Here is a 20,531-nt window from a genome sequence, read left to right as displayed (position 1 = left end):
CGCGGAAATTGTATATTTTAAGCGAAAGTTTGTTTCAAGTGGGGCCGTTATATGTGGGCTCGAATGTATATATATACATATATAATGAAATCTAACAGACAATAATGCCAAAGAAAATATAGGGGAGGTTATTAGACCGAATTGTAAGGTTAATGTGAAGAAAGAAAAGTGGGTGAAAAGATAACTTGCCATGGGCAGTTCCTGTCCACGGCAAGTAATCTTTTCACCCGCTTTTCTTTCTCCACATTTACATTACAATTGGGTCTAATAAGTTTCACTATACATGCGTTGGCATCATTATCTGTTAGATTTCATTATTATTGTGCCGAGACACGGGAAATTGAGCCCTTAAGTGTACACTTCTTTCCCATATATATATATATATATATATATATATATATATATATATATATATATATATATATATATATATATATATATATTTGTGTGTGACGTATAAAGCGATGGTTGGTAGAAGCAGAGAAGGAAGAAGTGCAGAATGGAATAAACATGGCATATGAGCCAGGCCACGTCTCCCAGTCATCATAGCATCACATATGTACATATATATATATAGTGTGTGTGTGTGTACATACATACATACACATATGGGAAAGGATGCGCTAGCCTTCTCTTTCTGCAGAGTGAACATCACCTTAACGGCGGGGAATAGAAAAATTTTGTAATATCGAGGAATTCGCTATATGGAAGTTCGTTATAGGCAGGTTTAACTGTATACTATTCGAATTCGATGTGAAATTATTTGACCAAATCACTATTCACTTCGAATTCGCTTCTTTTCTGAAATTCACTATTTGCACAAGCCTATGCAAGACCAAACGGGAGTGCAAATGAAGAAATTACTTTTTATTTGTTTATTTATTTATTAGAATATACTGTTAACCTTCATTTGTGGGTCGTTACAGGGAGGGAGTGCATAAAATTATTGATATATAAAGAATGCTCAAGTAGCATCCGACTTGGATATGTCTGCAGCATTGCGAAAAGCAGTGACCTAGGTAATTCTATGTTGAGGACTACTCTAAATGAACATGCATGCATGCGTGCATAAATGGATTTACTGTGACATGTGGTGCAACAGCTCCAGCTTATAGACAAATTCTTGCGGCCAGAAATTTGTCACAAGTAACTGCTCCAAAGTGAGATTTTGGTTGCTCTAGAAGCTGCACCTAAATGTTTTTGGTCAATCATATCACTGCTGTAAAATCCACGATCGTTTGACGTGTCATCAGGAGCTCATCACTTTGAAGCGCCCCACCTTGGCGTGCGAGTGCCACAAGTGTTGTGTCGGCTTTCCTTGCAGGTGTACGAGGAACACCAGCAGGAGATGACGGAACGGGCCAGGTGCCAGTTCCAGGAACTGCTACTGGAGCACGCCGAGCTCTTCTACGAGTTTGCCAATGTGGGACCCGGCAGTGTCATCACCCAGGAGGACATTGCCAAAATCACCGAAGCTCTCCAGGAAGACTCCAGGTGAGCGCTTCGGCTGTACAAAATTGCAGCTTTGAAAGAGGCACTCACACTCGAGGTGGCTGCGCGCACTTTATAGTTTGATGGGACGTGTTGACTTAGTGGTGTGTTGAAAGGACAAGTGTTGCATGGGCAAGGCGAAAAATACTCATGTCTCGGCTGTCTTTAATGGTTTCTGCTGGACTGTAAAACATCTAGTGCAGTATACTTCTATTATTGCAACCTCAGTCCTGACCCAAGTTTCTGACATTTAGGATCTTAAAAGGGTCACAGACCACTTCAAAATTGATGAGAAAACGCATCTTTCGGATAGCAGATACTGCGGTGAACAGGTCAACAAAATCTTGCACTCATGTGCAGCAAGGAGAGTTTAGAAGTGCAGTGTGAAGTTGTTATTTTCTTGGGTGCCCTCTTTCCGTACAGTGGTCCGCCCACACACGAAACCAGAGGAGAGACAGTTGTGCAGATGCCCAAGCACCTTTATTCGATCTCTGCACAGTTTTTTTTTCTTCTATGCATTCATCATAGTAGGAAATGTGAAAAATGAGAGCAACTTCACTTTCCTATGTGCAGTTTCACAATGCATCTGATAGTAACTAAGGATGCGGCTGTCGCTCACATGAAAAGAATTTAACAATCAAAGTTGGGGCTCATACCTCTCTCTTTAGGTATTTGGGCTTAGAACTAAGCATATTTTTTTTTTCCTGTTCTTTAATGCCAGAAAAGACGCTTTGACAAAGCAATCGTGTATCAATAAAATGAAGCGAGTGGTTATGAGTAGAGCTGTGCGAATAATGAAATTTTTGGCGCGGAGTGAATTCGAGTATAGAAATGTGAGTGTGAATAGAATCGGATATTATTGAATATTTGTCGAATATCTTTCGAATAGTACTAAGTGAAATTGCAGAGGAAAAAAAGCTGGACAGGATTCTTAGCATATTCTTATATGAGATAGCAGCATGAAAGTGTTTCTTTTTGCTAGGTAGATGAAGCAGCAACCGACAACTAAGACGAAGTTGTCCTTTACCACAGTAATCATTCAAATGTATTGTTACGAGGAAATGAAAATGTTACCAGGGAATGTTTTATACAGTAAAAATTTTCCAGCATTTCTGCTGTGATGATTTTTTTCTAGGCTCTTTGCGGCACGGGCTACCTATGTCACGCTTTCGCGCCTTGAACTGTAGCACGGCAAAGCATGCTACAGCACAAGGCATGAAAGCGTCGTGTACTGTAGCCTGCTTTGTTATGGATGGGAACGAGCAATCGTTTTATGGACCAGTCAGAGTATTTGAGCTGCTTCAGTAAAATAATTTTCTTTCAACAAAAGTGAATAGCATCACCGCTGCTCCGTCGAAGCTGCTATGAGCCGATGATTGTGACAGATCTTTTTAAATGTTTTAGTTTTGCCGAACTAGCTTTAGTTACTGATAAATCTTATCAGCATTGCTTTTGGTAACTAGGAGTGATGGCAGCAGTATACAAAGGAACGTCGAATAAAGCAGTGAACTCAACTACAATGGGAAGCCCAGCTTTTAAGCTTACCCTGCAGCTTCAACCACCAGACCAGGGAGAAGCTGAAAGACTGTTTCTTTTAGCACTAGGAAGGCCTAAATAGGAGTCGGGCTAGTTATATATATATATATATATCCCAGCTGACGAGTGAAGTAGGTTTGCCCCCCACTCGGGAAACAGTTGGTACGCCACTGCACTTGTTCATGATTTTATTTTGCTACGACTAGCCGATGCAGTTATAGATGGGAACAAACTTTTTATCGACCGGTCAAAACATTTGCTTCTTCAGGAAAATCATTTTCTTTCATCAAAATGATTACCATCACCGCCACTTTGTCGAAGCTGCCGTGAGCACATGATCGTGACTAATCTTTCTATATATTTTAGTGTTGCCATACTGGAAGTGCCAGGAAAGGTTTACGCCTTATTTTTTGATAAATCTGATCAGCCTTGCTTATGTCAACTTGGGGTGATGGAGGCAGCTTACAAAGCGGCGACGAATAAAGCAGTGTACTCGAGCTCAGTGGGAAGCTAAAATAACTAGATAGAAGTGCTCACAATATTTTTGATTCCTCAAGGAGGACTTGACATTTAAAAACTGAATTCTTTTTGAGCTGCTTTTAGTCATTAAAATTTTCATTCAATGATAAAATATTTACTGTTGAGGAAGCCGCCATCAACAAAATTGTATTCTGTGGAATGTTGTGAGGTAATGCATACAAAGTGTCGCGTGTAATATTATTACATGCATCCTGCATGTTGTTTAAAAGTGACTGTCCTTTTTTAGGTTATTGAACAACTGCTGCGTGTATCAAAAATCACATGAAAGTGCGAGCGGTTGTCGAACAAGTCCTCGCTCTCTTATTATATATATATATATATACGGGCTGACAAGTGCCTGTGGTAGGTCAGCCCCCCACTTGTGTAAGTCGGTATGCCTCTGAATGCTAAAGATATTTAGCATCCGATTGTTTAGATTTTCTGCCCAAATTGTTGGTCCAAAACAGGGTTGAGCCCCCACCTCTGTCACATCTATCATCTCCATGTAGGAACCAGCGTTTTCTAGAGTCAGTACATTTGGGACATTTGCGTTGTTCTTTGAGAAGTTTGAATAGTTTGAACAATGAAAATTCTAGTGCAAATCGAATTGAATTCCAAACACTATTCAAAACACATTCGAAGTTTCAAATATTCGCACAGCTCCTAGTTATGGGCATATGATGCTATTCGAAGTGTGAATCACTGGTTCTTTGCACTGTTTCTTCTGTGGCACGTGCAGATATAAGACCCTGGACCGTCTGGACCAGGAGCGAATGCTCATGTTGCTGCGGCACTTGGGCTTCGTGCACGGCCCCATGCGGGAGCACTGCCCGGCCAACCCGCACTGCATGGACGCTATCATCGAGCAGCTCCTGCGTGCCCACCAGGGAGGTGGCGGAGGGGGCGCCTGGAGCCCCCTGGGTGGCAACGGCCGCCTCTTGCAGCTGGTCGTGCTGGGCTCCGGGGGGGCTGCCGAGCAGGTGGCGCAGGCCATGCGCGAGGCCCACGGGGCCGCCTTCCGGCTCGACGACAAGGGTGCCCAGTACACCCTCGACTTCCGGATCGTTGATGGCGACGTGGGCCTGCCCCACAACTCCTTTCGCACGGACCTTCCACATGGCTGCCTCTGCGTCTACTCGAACCAGCAAAGCCTCGAGTACATCCGTGAGAGCCTCGAGAAGACCCTTCTGGCCAATCTGGAGCAGGACGACCGGCTGCCCTTCCATGGCCTGCCTTTGGTCATAGTGTATGCAGGTCCCGCAGACCCGTCACTGCGTCAAGAAGGCATCAACCGCGCCAAAAGCCTGCAGTGCCCCTTCGTGGATGTTGGGGGTTTGGATCCCGTCCGGCTAGAGCAGGCCCTGGCTGCCCTCGTTGAGAGCATCCAGCGGCGGGCGGGCCGCCTGCACATCTACCAGTCGCTGCCCCCGCCTTCTGAGGGGGGCGCTTCACGACCCGACCTGCGACTCCTGCTGTGCATGCTGTGCGGGGATCCTTACGCCCCGGAGCACGTCCTAGCACCTCTCCTGGCGCACCCGGGCTCTGTAGCCACGGGACCCCACTGCCTTAGCCTGGAGACCTTCCTGGGCAGCAGCAAGCGCTCCGTCCAGGTAAGTGCACACGCTACGTTTTGGCATTCAAAAGCATGAAGTGGACGTGAGTGGGTCATGCTACGCATAGTTGGTAGGGAAGTAGGGTTGCGCACTTAAATTATAAGGACTCGGTAGACATGGGTGAGCACAACAAGAGAATTGACCGAGGCCTTTTATATCTTGATAGGAGGTTTATATCTTGACAGGAGGCCTGTGTTCATAGAGTTTCTTAATAATACACTAGAGGGAACTCTGGCGCTAGTGTCTATAGGAGCTTCAACGCACGGCACTTCAGCAAGCATGGGAATGATGGGCAGTACTAGGATTTGACTAATCTTCGTACTTCTGATTCCATTTGTGTTCGCGGGGTTTGGAGCTGTCTTGTCACAAAACAAAAATCAAGCAAATGTTCAGCGGTTGCGCTTCACCGCCTTAATCTTTTAGGCTTTTGATTTTAAATCGTGCCACAAAGTTCAAAAGGGTTCATTCTTTCCTTCAAAACAAAACTGAAACACGGCAATAAACAAAGCCACAAGTGTGATTAGAGGCCCGAAAGTATGGCGACTAGGTATATTTGTGTACTACCCGACGTTCCCATGGTCGCTGAAGGTCGCAGCGCCAGAGTCCCCTCTAGTTAATTTTAGGAAACTCTATGCCTGGTGTAAACCAATCTTCTGTTTCTTTATTCGATGGTGATATGAAATTCTTGCATGACCTATTGTAATCTAGAGAGAGCGACAATGCAATGATTGTTCATACTGTGTGGCAGATGGGCGTACTTATTGACTGCGAAGAAAAAGAGAGTTAGTTGTAAGTTCGCCCTCATCCCTGTCTGCCGTGTGCTTGCATTCTAAGTGCGCAACCGTAGTTACGAAGTATGAAAAGAAAGCAAGTTTTATTGAAATAATGGTGCGTGCATTCAGCCGGTTCCTACCATTGTCTCATTCTGATGAAAATGATGCAGAGCTAAAGTTCGGAATGCGAGCCAGAGAAGGCATGCTAAATCCATTGCTTTAGTGATACGGTGGGGAGAAAAAGCTGGTGACAAAGTTCATGATAGCATAGTAATGAAGGGACTGATTCATTAAAAAATGATCAAAGCTTGATGTTGCCAATTAAAAATGGTGCACATGACATCCCCACATAGGAGAATGTTTGCTCCAGTGCCGTGGTGAAATCACGTAGCCAGAATACTTGTTGACCACGTGGGCCACAGCCAGTGAACACGACCCCCGTGCAGGTGCGACTGGCGTCGTACCATGAGGCGTCGGCCTACCGCGACCACTTGCTGCACGGCTTTGTGCTGGTCTACTCGGCCCAGCGGCGGGCTTCCCTGGCCACCCTGAGTGCCTTCGCCAAGGGGCTGGCGGGCATGCCCATGCAGATCGTGGCCGTCACGGAGGCAGCAAGCGCGGCCTCAGCCTTCTTCTCGAGCGAACTGGCCCAGCAGCTGATGCGCGATGGGAACGCCCTGGCCGACCAGCTACAGGCCCACTTTGCCACCTCGTCAACAGCTGCCCCCCACAAGGGGGCCTTCTACCAGGCCTTCTTCAAGGAAGCCTGGGAGCGCAAACCTCAAGTGGAGCGGGCCTTTTACCACGACGAAGACGAGGACGAGGACGATGATGAGGAGTCCCCCGAGGGCGGGGCACCGCCCGTGCCCAGCCGCCAAGAGTCGTATCACATTACTGGCAAGGGAGGACAGCACGATGGGTGAATGCTGCTTTTAATAACATCCTTTGTGGTGACACTGTGTGGCTTTGGTTTTTTTATTTGAATAAAGAAATTGTAAAGGCATTTTGGCTGCTAATTAAAAAGTTATCAATGTTAACATATGAATTATGCCTTCAGTAAATCAGAAAATTGTTATCATTTTGCACGTGATGGCATTGGTTCCATGGCTTTAGGAAACGGAATTCATCAATTATAAAAGATGCCAAACTCCTTTAGGCTTCATTTATCAAAATACAAACACACTATTGACCAAAATTTTGGAGTAGGCTGATTATGGCACCATCTTAGGTGAAAAAACTAACTAATAAATGGAATTTTCTTCATTCAGTCTTGATAGTGCAGCAATGCTTCTGCGTACACGCAGAGGGCACAATTTGATTCTACCTGGAATGTTTTGACAGTTGTAACCACACATGCTCTGCTTTCTTCAGGCTGTCGGGTGAAGGCTTGTATGAGCAGCTGCCATCGGAAGGGGGCTCCTCGTCCTCCCCTCCTGGCCGGGGAGGTGCATCCCTAAGCAGCGACAATGAGGCGCCACCAGAGAATGGCACCGACCACCTGGTGCGGCCGTCTCAACTACGCAAGCGCAGGAGCCTACAAGCTGGTACGGGACAGAATCGCACTGCCCTTGTGTTGTACTGTGCAATCCGACTGTTTATTTCAACTGTGCGGAAATTCAAAAAGTCGGAATAATGGACCCTTAAAAAATCAGTTTGGCAACTTAGCTCCTCCGCCATATCTTGTTCACTCGCGTGAGCTGGCAGGCTGTGTGCCCCAGCGACGCCGATGAGCGTTCTCTGCAGTGCACACGGACACCGCTTGCACTCCTGCAGGACGTGTGCCGCGTTTTGACGGTACGCCAATGAGCGTCCCTTGGAGGCTGTGTCCTTGCTCTGCCGGTCATAATAGCCCGTCTGCCGCCCGAAGACGTCACGCAAGGGCCGCAGTGGCGCCGCTCTCAGAAGTGGCCACTGTGCGTCTTCTGGGGCATCCCACGACGGCCAACCACAACCAAAAGGCGCAACGATCATCGCGTACTGGTATCAGCAGCACGCGTCACCGGGGGTGAACAAGACATGGCGGAGAAAGTGTGTTTTCGGTTTGGTTCGATGGGTAGCGCTGAATTTCGAAAAGTGTCTATTGTAGCTTTTCTCGCCATTACCAGTTTCTTGTAGTAGCTGTGTTTTGACTATGCAGATGGAACCGGTGGCATCAGGGCCATTCCAATAGAGTGAAACACCATTAATATGTACCTGCCGAGGACGGCGGCATACCTACGCACTAAATGTACTACGCATTAGCCACCAGCTACGAATTTTCATCTCCTGCGCCATCGCCGCCAACAAAAGAAGAAACTCAGTGCCATGCAAAGTATTGCTTAAATTGCACACCGCAAAGTCATCTCTTTTTGCCAAAGCACAAAAAAGTTTCTGACTCTCGCACAACCGCCCGATAGCATGCGGTGGCGACGTCAATGAGCGTTTCGAAACTACAGCGGGATCAGGGATACGCAGCGTGGTACAGTGACAGAACGGACACAATCAGCTGTCTATGATACAGTTGTTCCGCGGTCTGCTTCTAAGCGAGAACTGTTGCAGTTTTCTTTTTTGAAGCACGGTACAGTCACAGAGAGCCAAGTCGTTTACTGCATGGCTACCGTATTTACACGATTGTAAGACGACCCTTTTTTTCAAATTTGACAATCCAATGTTGGGGGGTCGTCTTAGAATCGAAATCGAACCATATGTATTGTCATCTCGAATAGCTTCCCGCTCAACCCAAAGCGCATAGTTTTCCGCATGCTTATACAAAAGCTTTTCTTTTTTTAGCATCTACTGCGCGCATTACGAGTGCCTTTATGACGAGCGCACGGCTCTTGAGGGAGCACCGGTAATCGATGGAAGAGCCGCCGTAGGGGGGGTATTGGTAGTTGACGGAAGAGCTCCTCTTTGTGATACAATTTTCTAAGCGGGCGCGTCGCCGCGTGCTCCTGTCGCTTGTGTCCACGACCGGCTCTCTCGAGTCACTTCTGTCTGACATGAGTGCCGTGACATGAGGACGAAAGTTCGGAATCGGTGAATGTGTGGTGCGGAAGTGGCGGCTTCAGCGCGAGGAAATTTTCTTGTGTGACTCCAAGCGCCGTGGCTTTCGCGGGCCGAAGTCTGAACGCTTTCCAGAACTAGAGGCGAAGCTTGCGGCCTACGTGAGTTTTCTTTTTCTTTTTTTTTTTTTTTGAGATGCGATTTTGGGGGGGTCGTCTTACAATCTTGTAAATACGATAGTTGTGCGCAGTGCTTTTCTCACTCTGCGCACACCGTGACTGCCGATCCGCTTTACACCCTCACCGTTTTAGGCCATGCACAGATTCGGCGAGTAGCCTGCTGGGATAACATGGCGACGAAGAGCTTTCCGCAAGCAATGTGCTCTCCGTGATGCTCTAGCAGTCCTGACAGTGGACGAAGGCGCATTTGGGCTGTCGCTAAATAAAAGCATGCAGCATGGTGACAACAGCACTACGCTCAATGTACGGTGCGCGTGTTGACATAATACAGCAAGTTTTCTCGTTGCCCGCGACCCACAACGCTAAACGACAGCGTGATGCTTGTGTTCCTGTAAAGCAGTGCGTGCTTGAACACGGTCTTGCAGTATGAAGCGGCAGCGATCAGCGACCCAGTGCGTTTAGGTAGTCGCATACTAAAGGCGTGCAGCAGGTCTTAAGTGACGCTACGCTACTCGTGTGCCCGAGCAGATAACCGGGGATGTTTACTGTGATAAGGCTTTTCGCGGGAGATAAGTTATACCGGTGCATTTGTCGGTGGTCGCCACCTCGCCTTCGTTTTTTCCCCGATGATTGCTCACAATGTCGTCACCGCAAACTCGCGGAAGTCGGAATAACTTATCAGCCGATCTATGCACTTATCAACATGACTGAAAACTGTTCACAGTACATTGTAGCATCTGCAAGTTTAGCGGAGCAGTAAAATTTTGTGGTGCAAAATGTTATCACGGTACGCAGTTAGTACGCACTAGCTAGTAGGCATAGGCTGAACACTACGGCTTAAGTGGTCTGCGAATACATTAGTCTCTAAGATACTCGATGGGGGATTCGTCGCAACTACGTTTTAACCGTTAGTATTAAAGTGGGTAGGCACTAACGAGGTTTGACTTTACATCACTCCTTGCGCGTTAAGCAACTAACAAGAAAGCGAGACGCATAGTGCGAGATGCAGATCAGGCCTGGCCGTAGAAATGACTGACAAGCATACTCTCAAATGCGAAAAGGTTAGACAGTAGGCTTGTGTGTGCTGCAGCACTCGTGGTTCTTTCCTTTCTTTGTCCGTTTTGTATGCTTGGCCATCTTAAACATCAAACTGAGCTGATTTTGAGCGTGGCTTGGCTTGGCTTGCGGTTTTGTCATGGTAGCCATTCAGTGGACACTAGACTGGCTAAAGCTGAGGGGCGGCCATTACGTGTAGCCTATACACATGGGCTTTAAGTTCGGCATTTGTAATTTCTGCATTGACTTTTACACTGTCACGATTCCCAGTTATAGCCAGTGCAACCTTTTAGTACTGGCAACCTAGCCAAAATATTGTAAAGTGTAAACATCATGGTCAGTGTGTTCGATGCCGCAATCAACCAGCCAGCTGAAGTCCGAAAAATCGAACGGCACACTGTGGAGTGTCCAAATTTCAGGTTGTGAGTTTACATTACTTTAGTGGTACAAATTGCAACACGGTCACATTTCTTTCACATGCTTCGCATAACGTGGATTCGCAGGTACGTGGAATCTGCCGAATTTTTTTTTTTATCTCGAAAACCTCACTTCAGGGAGCGAATAAGTGTAACCAGTTTTTAATTACTCAGACAAACTACAATAGGTGCTAGAGCTGAGATCGTTTGTTTTGAGCCATGGATGTTTTGAGACCTTTTGTAGACTGGTGCAAGTGATGAGGGACTCTTTGTAGTGACAGAGAAAGGTGTGGCTCGTAGATTAACACTACACGTAGCGTGAAATAGGTGCCTATATTTCAAAGATGAGTTTCGTGGGCCCCCATTTAAGAAACAATGGCTACGAGCATAACTTTAAGGGAACTAAAGCAGGGCACATAGAGTCATTGCGTGCAAACAACCTTGAACGTGTTCTGACACTCTGCAACTCCTATTGAAACACGGATGGCCTTTCATCACTGAAATAGAGAAACAAGCTCCAGCTTTCACTCAGCTGCTCAAAATATTGTGATGCATTGCATAGGAGGGTGAACACAAACTTTGTCAATGAGGCATGCCATGTGGCAAGTCTCAAAAAGTGCGATTTCACTGTACGCAGAGCTGTACCGGCAGCAACCGTACCCGAGTTCAGATTCCCTAGAGAGCCGGGTGCCACCGGCTCCGCCCACCCTGGTCACCTTTGGCGGTGGAGGAGGGGTACCCTCCCCCTTGTCCGCACCCCCTCCACCGTCGCTGGCCGAGGCAGTGCCACGCTGTGCTCCACCTCCGCGGCTCTGCACCACGGGTCGGCGGTCGCAGTCGCGGGATGCGCCCCCTCCACCCAGCTTTCCAACAGCTGGCCTGCGAAAGTCCAGCAGCCTTAAGGTGGGTACCTTAGAAGCATCGTTAGTGTTGATTGGTAAACATGAATGCACAGTGCAAACTTTGTGCCATAGTTTCATAAAAGCAAAAGAATTTGCAGTGTAGATATCACATGAAACAAATGAAGGTGGTTCTCACCAGGGGTGCAAGGCAGGATTAACAGCGGAGCTTGTGACCGATCAGAATTGCGTGCAAGAATTTGATTGGCGTGGCCTTAATTATCATGTCAATAATTAGCATGGTCTTAACCAGGAATCTACTATTTAATAGGGTCTTAATGATTGAAGCCTAAATTAATACCTTATTGAATCATTTTAATTGATGTGCTGTTACAGGCGAACCCTACTACAACGAACGCCGCTTCAACGAAATTTCCGCTACAATGAAAAATTCACGGTTCCCCATCAGCAGTCCATAGGAGTCAATGCATCAATATTGTCGCCACAACGAACACTTTTTGTTTTGCCGTCTCGCTTCAAAGAAATTTCACGGTGCAATTCCAGGCTCAGATATTTATTGCTATACAGGCAACTCAATCTTTAAGAAGAGAAGCGGATCTTTGAGACCGGAAATCGCTAAAAAATACGATTTTTTGAAAATGCTATATTTGGATTCTCTCACTATCACTGCATAATCTCGCCCATTCTCATGCGTCCTAGATTAATAATTTAGCCATGAGAGTAGTTTATGCGGTGTTAGTGAGCTGAATTTTTGGCGATGGACGCGTGAAAAACAGGCCTTTTCAGCGCCGCGGTGTTGCCGTTCTACACTTGCTACAGCAGCCGTCTTGGTCACATTGTAAAAAGCCACCCTTTTTCTTCCATATCCCGCTGCACTTGTTTTCGTCCACTCATTATGCACGCCCTGAATCTACATAAAAAAAAAAAAAAAAAAAAAAACTCCTTTGCGTTAGCCTATTGGTGCGGTGAGCACACGTGACTAAATCGCGCCTTCCAATTCGCCGGGCCTCCCGAGCTGTCTGCTGCGTGCGGCAGCGGAGCGCTTGTGAAGCGGCGAGTGTATCTCGCTCACATGTCATTGTTCTCATCGGCTTCCTGAAACCGCGTGAGCTAGCGAGAAATCGGAGCAAGCATCTCTGTATAGTCTACGTTCGATGATATTGAAACGAAGATGAGCAAGCCTACGGGGCGCGGAAGAAGAAGAAGGGTAGTGGAGCGGCACCTGGACTGTGTGGTTAGGTGGAAGCATTCTAGGCCTGTCACAGAAGTACGCTGCTATTTCACAACGCCATTTCACCTCATCTGTAAATAAACACAGTCACTCGTAACAGTTTGGTGGAAGGTGCCGGGTACATCGATCTGGACGACCAAGCTCTACCGATTTTGCGACGGAGCAGACGCTTGGCAGGCTTGCCACCACAGCTACCAGACATGGAGGACGCGGGAGCAGGCCATAACAACCTCGTTGTTGATGAGCAACGCGCTCACCCGCCAGGACAAGATCGCTGCGGCATGCCGGAACGTCAGCCGAGGACCTTTTCGAGGCAGCCGGATGACGATGTTGACGACTGGCTCAAGCACTACCAAAGAGTGAGTCGCAGCAACCGCTGGAGCACTGCTAAGCAGCTCGAGAACGTGGTGTTTTTTCTCGTCGGCACTGCGTCTCTTTGGTTCGACAACCATGAGAGTGCATTGACCACATGGGACATTTTCGTGGACGAGCTGAAGAGGTGTTTTGGTGACTCAACAGCTAAGGTCAAGCAGGCGGAGCAAACGCTTTCACGCAGAGCTCAGTTACCTGGCGAAACATGCACCACCTACATCGAGGCCGTCTTGAAGCTTTGCGGAATCGTGAGTGCGACAATGTGTGACGAAGATAAGGTAGGTCATTTGCTCAAGGGAATCGCGGAAGACGTGTACAATTTCCTTATCACTAAGGAAGACTTACGCACACCTTCCGACCTAAACAGAGACTGCCGAGCGTTTGAAGCGCTAAAGAGGAGGAGAATCCTACCAAAATTCGGACGTCTTGAGAATGTGCCCACGATTGCAAGTGTCAACCTTCCATCGCAAGACGACATCTCTTCTCTTATAAGACGAGTGGTTAAGGAAGAACTTGTTCAACTGCGAGCTGTGGACACCGCTGGTGTCTGCCATCAGTGTGCATTCGACCAACGGCCCCGTGAACCACTGGTACCTCGGATGCGACAGAGCTGCTTTGAGCCTCGCCCGAATTACACCGATCGGTTCGAACAACGGAGTGAACGGCCACTCGAAAACCAGGAACGCAGGCAAGCTGCGTCACAGCGATTCACTCCTCGACCACCATCGCCTGGCTTTTATCAACCGACGAGGTTTACTTCGCCGGGGACGACTAGACGTGACACCCGTACTTGCTACAACTGCGGGCTACCTGGACACATCGCTAGGTACTGCTACCGTCGCCAGCAGCGAGCTCCACGATTCAACGTGTACACGCCCTATGTACCTGCTGGCGAGTCTCGACCATTTCAGGGCTCTTTCCAACAGCAAAACGCAGCACGTGCTGACTCGCCGTGCTCCGACCGCAGCGTTACCCCACCACTCACACGCCAACAGCGATCCCCGTCTCCGCGTCGCCGCTCGGGGACGCCACCACCACTGGGAAACTAACTGGTGCGACCAAAGGGGGCGAGGCCGCAAAATCATCTTCCGCAAGACCCCCTTGTGTTGTGATGGTTGAGAACAAAGTGAGTGTTTTTGTAGACAATGTGAGTACTGTTGCACTAGTTGATACTGGTGCTGCCGTTTCCATAATGAGCATGTCTTTTAAAAATCGCCTTGGGACGAAAGTAATGTTTGCTTGGAATCGGAGTGCTACGTTCCGCGGCGTAGGGGGAGAAACGTTGAGCCCGGTTAGAGTTTGTTCTGTTTTACTTTCTGTAGGAAATCAAACGTTTCGAGTTGAACTAACGGTGCTTGCACGAGCAACCCACGACGTCATTCTAGGTATAGATTTTTTGCGGGAATTTGGTGCAACTCTAGATTGTGGTAGTGGTGGGATTATTTTTCGCCCCGTGTTGCCGTCTCCATTGACGAAAGATACCGTTGATGACTGCTTGGAAGTGTTTTCTGTGTGTGAAGACGTCCGCTTGCCCCCACATACCGCAATGTTTGTGCGTGTAAACTCTTCGCATTCTTGTGCGGGTTCTTACTACGGTTTAGCCGAGCCGAACTTCAGTAACGCACTTAAGAAAAACGTTATTGTGCCTCGTTGCCTCGTGCTTATCGTCGATGGTTGTGCCGATTTGTGGACTGTGAACGTTTCCGCGCAGCCCATATATCTGCCTGCAGGACTTAAATTAGCAAGCTTTCAAGAGCAAAGTACTCTTACCATACGGTGACTCCAACTGTCGGTGGATGTAAAGAAACCCCACGCCAACTCGTACCCCGACTATTCTGCCAGCATTGACCGTATGATTAACAAGTCACTTCCATCAACTGAACGGTCGCTGCTGCAGGAGGTGATCGCACGCTACGCCTCAGTCTTTGACTTTGCCCAAGACGAGACGTCTACCGTTACGCCACCGTCTTCACGTATGCAACACCGCATCTATACAGGCCAAGCACCACCAATACGCCAGAAGCCCTATCGCGTATCACCTTCTGAAAGGAAAGTCATCGCTGAGCAAGTTGAAAACATGCTAAAGAAGGGCGTCATACAAGAATCGTTTAGTTCATGGGCAGCTCCTGTCATTCTAGTGAGGAAAAAGGATCATTCATGGAGATTCTGCGTAGACTATCGTCGCCTAAATGCCATCACAAAAAAAGATGTCTACCCTTTGCCACGTATAGATGACACCGTGGACTGCCTGCATTCTGCCTCCTATTTTTCTTCTGTTGACTTGCGTTCTGGGTATTGGCAAATTCCTATGCAGCCCGCAGATAAAGAGAAGACGGCCTTCGTAACACCAGACGGTCTCTTTGAGTTCAACGTTATGCCCTTTGGTTTGTGCAATGCTCCAGCGACATTCGAGAGGTTTATGGATACAGTACTCCGTGGACTAAAATGGGAAATTTGCATGTGACGTGATTATCTACGGCAAGACTTTTCAAGAGCATAACCACCGCTTGTCGCTTGTGTTTGAATGCTTACGCGAAGCTGGCCTTGTTTTAAACTCAAAGAAGTGTCATTTTGGAGAACGTCAAGCCCTCGTATTAGGCTTTCTCGTGGATAAAGAAGGCGTGCGACCAGACCCACAGAAGACTGCAGCGGTTCGCAACTTTGAACCACCACGAACAGTGAAGGACCTACGAAGTTTTCTGGGTCTGTGCTCATATTTCCGCCGATTTATTAAGAACTTCGCACAACTTGCCTCACCACTGACGTCCCTTCTTCATAAAGACACACCGTACTTGTGGGATGATAAATGTGAGGCTGCATTTCAACAGCTAAAGTTTTTATTGACTTCAGGACCCATCCTAAAGCATTTTGATTCTGATGCTTTGACTGAAATTCATACTGATGCTAGTGGGCTAGGTGTTGGTGCTGTGCTGGTCCAACTCTGCAACAGCCGCCAGCACGTCGTAGCATATGCCAGTCGGACACTGACCCAAGCAGAGGCGAACTACACCGTCACCGAGCTCGAGTGCTTAGCAGTCGTCTTCGCCATTCAGAAGTTCCGACCGTATCTACATGGCCGCGAGTTCACAATAGTAACCGATCACCACTCACTATGCTGGCTTGTGGGACTTCGTGACCCGTCTGGCCGGCTGGCTCGTTGGGCGTTGCGCCTCCAAGAGTACAGCTTTTCCGTTACCTATAAGAGCGGACGATGTCACACAGATGCCGACTGCTTATCCCGCCTTCCTTCAGTACACACCAATGCTGACGACAATGACATTGATGACTATTTAGTTTCTGTCTCGTCCGACTTCCCAGATACCAGCAGCTTCAAACGTGAGCAGCAGTGCGACCCTACCCTGAAACCCTTGCTCGAAGCTGCACATAACTCCTTCGTCAAGCACTTCAAAATTTCAAATGGCTTGCTGTATAAAAGAAACTATTCAGCCGATGGCCTCCCCTTGCTTCTGGTGGTGCCAGAAAGCCTGCGCCAGGTCGTCCTTCGTTCTGCGCACGATGACATAACATCCGGTCATCTCGGCTTCACACGTACGCTACATCGACTACGTGAGAGGTTCTACTGGCCGAAAATGTGGAAGACCACAAAACAGTACGTCACTAGCTGCGCTATATGTCAGCGCTACAAGCGATCCACCACTGCCCCGGCAGGTTATTTGCAGCCCATCCCTCCACCGACATCCCCTTTTGAAAAAGTCGGCATCGATTTGCTCGGACCCCTTCCTAAGACCCCATCGGGCCGCTGATATGTTATAGTGTGCGTGGATTATTTAATGCGTTATACGGAAACGGACGCACTGACATCGGCCACAGCAGCCGCTGTTTCTTCTTTTCTGTTACAACGGGTCATACTGCGTCACGGTGCTCCACGGGTTGTCATCAGTGACCGTGGACGACAATTTATGGCGGATGTGGTTGAAGAAATTTTGCGCCTCTGTGGCTCCTCTTATCGCCACTCCACCCCTTACCATCCGCAAACTAACGGTCTCACTGAGAGAACAAATCGAACTCTCACGAATATGCTATCGATATACGTTGATGCTGACCACAGGAACTGGGACGCTGTCTTACCGTTTGTTACTTACACGTATAACACCGCCAAGCATGAAGTTACTGGACATTCGCCCTTCTTTCTGCTTTACGCACGAAATCCACAGAGTTTTCTGGACACTCTATTACCTTTCTCGCATCAGGAAGATCTGTCCATCGCTCAGACGTTGTGTCGCGCTGAAGAAGCACGTCAACTAGCGCGCCTTCGAACATTGTCTTCGCAAGAACACAGCAAGAGTCGCTACGATGCCAAGCATATCCCCGTAGAGTTTTCTCCTGGTGACTTTGTGTGGCTGTGGACTCCTGTCCGTAAAAAAGGATTGTACCGGAAGTTTCTAGCAAACTATTCCGGCCCATTCGTGATAGTCACTCGTCTCAGTGACGTGAATTACGTTGTCGCCCGAGTCACAGCCAATAACCGGCGTTCGCGCACTACGCAAATTGTTCACGTAGCCCGCCTCAAGCAGTACCATCATAGGCCTGTTTAACTCGCTCGGCGAGCTTCGTCTGCCGCCGGGGGAAATGAAACGAAGATGCGCAAGCCTACGGGGCGCGGAAGAAGAAGAAGGGTAGTGGAGCGGCACCTGGACTGTGTGGTTAGGTGGAAGCGTTCTAGGCCTGTCTCAGAAGTACGCTGCTATTTCACAACGCCATTTCACCTCATCTGTAAATAAACACAGTCACTCATAACAATATATTGGTACGGCGCTGAACGAGCTTGACGAAGCCGCCGGGACAGTGCGCTAGGCCTGCGCTCTCGGCCGCGTTTTCGCGAGCTGTCTGCTGCGTGTGGCAGTGGAGCGCACGTGAAGCGGCGAGTGTATCTCTCTGAAAAATGATCACACTGAAAAGGTGATCAAAAGAACTTTTAATTAATGACTAATTAAAAACAAGACGGTAAGAGGTACATAAACACTGAGTTCATATTTGACATCTGCACATGTGAATACACCATCTCATAAGTTTTCATCACCCTAGCTTAAATAATAAAATGCCTGATGGCTAAGTGATGGGTCTTAAAGATAATGCCAGTTATTTTTCTCACCAAATCAGGTAAAACTGCACAGCCTTGTTCAGTTTCTTGAGCTTATTTTAACTATCCCGGTATATTTTATGCAGGTTAATTATTTTCTGAGATAATTAGTAACTACATTGTATTTTTGTGCAAACAATGCAAAGTTATGTACATAAAAGTACATAGTCATTAATACATATTTGAAAACTAGAAAGCCTAGGAAGTGCAACGCTGCAAGCTGATAGAAAATTGAACAAGTACTTTTCAAATTACAGCACAACAAATTTCACTGTCTACATGTAAACAAAAAAAATCAATGTGAAAAAAATGGAGGTGCATATTAAAAATTGGATCTCGACGTTGCTTTCTGTGCACATTTAGCTACATTGTGCAAAAAGAATTATAGCTCTAGCTGTCCTAGGTCCTTTTTTACAGAAGAAGCAAACAAGGAGAGCGTCAAAATCTATGTTCTGAGAAAATGAGAAAAAAAACAGTGAATACTCTTGTTTCGCTGTTTCGAATGAAAAATATCATGGCACACATACTTTTATTAAGTTAGGTAAGGGGGGACATGGTGTGTGGTGATATTTTCTGTATTTGTGGACCAAACACGATGAAAATATACATGTAGTTTCTCCTGCTGATTTCAAGTATGCAAACATCTTCATTGTAGGTCAATTAATTTAGAAGTTACACAATGATGCCACTCTATTGTTTTCGGAGACAATAGAAAAGAAGGGGCTTATCAAAAAGTAAATATTATTGCATAACCAGACAGTGCAATTAGCAATAAGTGCAATGCTGCAAGCAGATTTCAAATTGAAAAAAAAAACTAGTGATTCTGCAGATGAAAGTTGAGCAGTCATGTCATGGCTATCACATACAAAGATATTTAATACCTTCTAAATTTATATGGGCAGCAAATGGAAATTCTGCTCTCAGCACTTTGTAATACACATATTGGGCTTTACATTGTTGAAAAAAATTATTGCTCTAGCTGTTCTAGATTGCAAGATATCAATTCAACAAACTAGTAAAGTCACTAGAAAGCATGTTTTCAGAAAACTGAGAAAAATAAATAAAACTCATTCATTTACATAACTGCACTTGAAAATGCTCAGTATGCACTGAGCATGTAGTCCTTTTGACTACGAGTCCCTGTGTAGCGCTTTTTCAGGGACTGGTGCATGTTCTCCGCTGCTTGTCGCTTCTTGACTCATGCTGCTGTGCACTGTTGATCCTTTTCAGCCATGCGGCTACAGCTTTGCCAGCTGAGGTTTAGGCTCAGCTCTTTCATAATGTCCTCTGATGCCTTTTTATTGCCTGCATTGAACTTGAGCACTGCTTCTGGCACAGCTGCCTCCACTGTGAATAGTGAAGCATGTCGCTTCTTTGGTGCCAGCACCCAGATCATTTAATGCAGGCATTCGTTATTTTGGGTTTTTCCTCACAGGCATCGTTGCGACACCTTTCTGTCTGACAAGCACTCATAAATGGGAAGTAAGGCTTGGCAGACATGTGGAGGCAGCTTTCGACGATGTTTGGGAATAGGCTCCCCCTTGGCCTTTGCCGCATTTTGTTTGCACCAGGAATTTAGACCAGGTGGGCACATAGTGTGGTTTGTCACATCGTCATTGGATGTGATGTGATAATAAGTGGTCATCACTGCTGTGTGCATAGCATCAACATCACCACTGTGTGTCTTCAGAGCCCACCTATAATAATTGGTGAGCTTGGAGATCAGGTCTCCTGTCAAGCGGCCCTTTCCCCCAAGACTCTCAAGGCCAGGGCCTTTGTGTTTTGCAATCAAGTTGTGCAAAGCAGTGCCCATACGCTTTTGGACATGATTAATGCAGTCCTCATTTTCTACTAGGATATACCCATAAACCTTACCTTCTTGTAGCGCAAGGTAACTGCGGCTGTCCCCGTTGCAAAGCACCGTGGTGTAGCACAGGTTGTGCCGCTCAAGTGACTCCTGAAGAGGATGAGGGCAGCCTCAACATCCATATCCCAGTTTTCTTGTCACTGTTTTTCTGACACTGGTAATGTTCCTTCCACGGTGCATTAGAAGGGTCACCTTTCTTTGGGCCCGATTTGCATCCAGCACAAAAGTTGCTCAAAACAACAAAGTCAAGCACCAGCCCGCTGCACAATTCAATGATGGTGCCGAGACCGATATGCGACGAATGACCGGGAGTCATCCATGACCCATCAAACGACTCTGCGATGTTTCCCGTGTGGCCTATATTAAGTTCGGCGTAAAGTTCGCGAGTCGACCGCACGCCGTCGCTCATCAATATGCGTGCAGCACGATCGGCCGGGGGTGCCAACTTCGTCTCCACGTAGTGTTGCCACGTAGTGTTGCCACGTAGTGTTGCCAAAGTCCAGAAAATTGGACTCCGGGGGGTTCGAGCGTCCGA

At 47.2% G+C, this 20,531-nt stretch overlaps 1 protein-coding gene across 11 annotated transcripts in view; it reads left to right on the top strand.

Moving 5' to 3' along the window:
• LOC119180831 (rho GTPase-activating protein 190-like) overlaps window positions 1-20,531 on the top strand; it is a 155,265-nt gene that overhangs the window by 52,479 nt on the left and 82,255 nt on the right. For all 11 annotated transcript variants that reach the window (XM_075883732.1, XM_075883730.1, XM_075883731.1 and 8 more), the window contains exons 6-10: window positions 1,325-1,494; window positions 4,286-5,156; window positions 6,379-6,851; window positions 7,304-7,476; window positions 11,203-11,468. In XM_075883732.1, the coding sequence (XP_075739847.1) occupies window positions 1,325-1,494; window positions 4,286-5,156; window positions 6,379-6,851; window positions 7,304-7,476; window positions 11,203-11,468 (1,953 nt within the window). The remainder of the gene's footprint in view (window positions 1-1,324; window positions 1,495-4,285; window positions 5,157-6,378; window positions 6,852-7,303; window positions 7,477-11,202; window positions 11,469-20,531) is intronic.

Source organism: Rhipicephalus microplus, unplaced genomic scaffold (assembly GCF_043290135.1).
Source record: "Rhipicephalus microplus isolate Deutch F79 unplaced genomic scaffold, USDA_Rmic scaffold_20, whole genome shotgun sequence".
Lineage (NCBI taxonomy): Eukaryota > Metazoa > Arthropoda > Arachnida > Ixodida > Ixodidae > Rhipicephalus > Rhipicephalus microplus.
The sequence above is the reverse complement of the archived record's forward strand: the minus strand, read 5'-3'. Positions and strand labels throughout refer to the sequence as shown.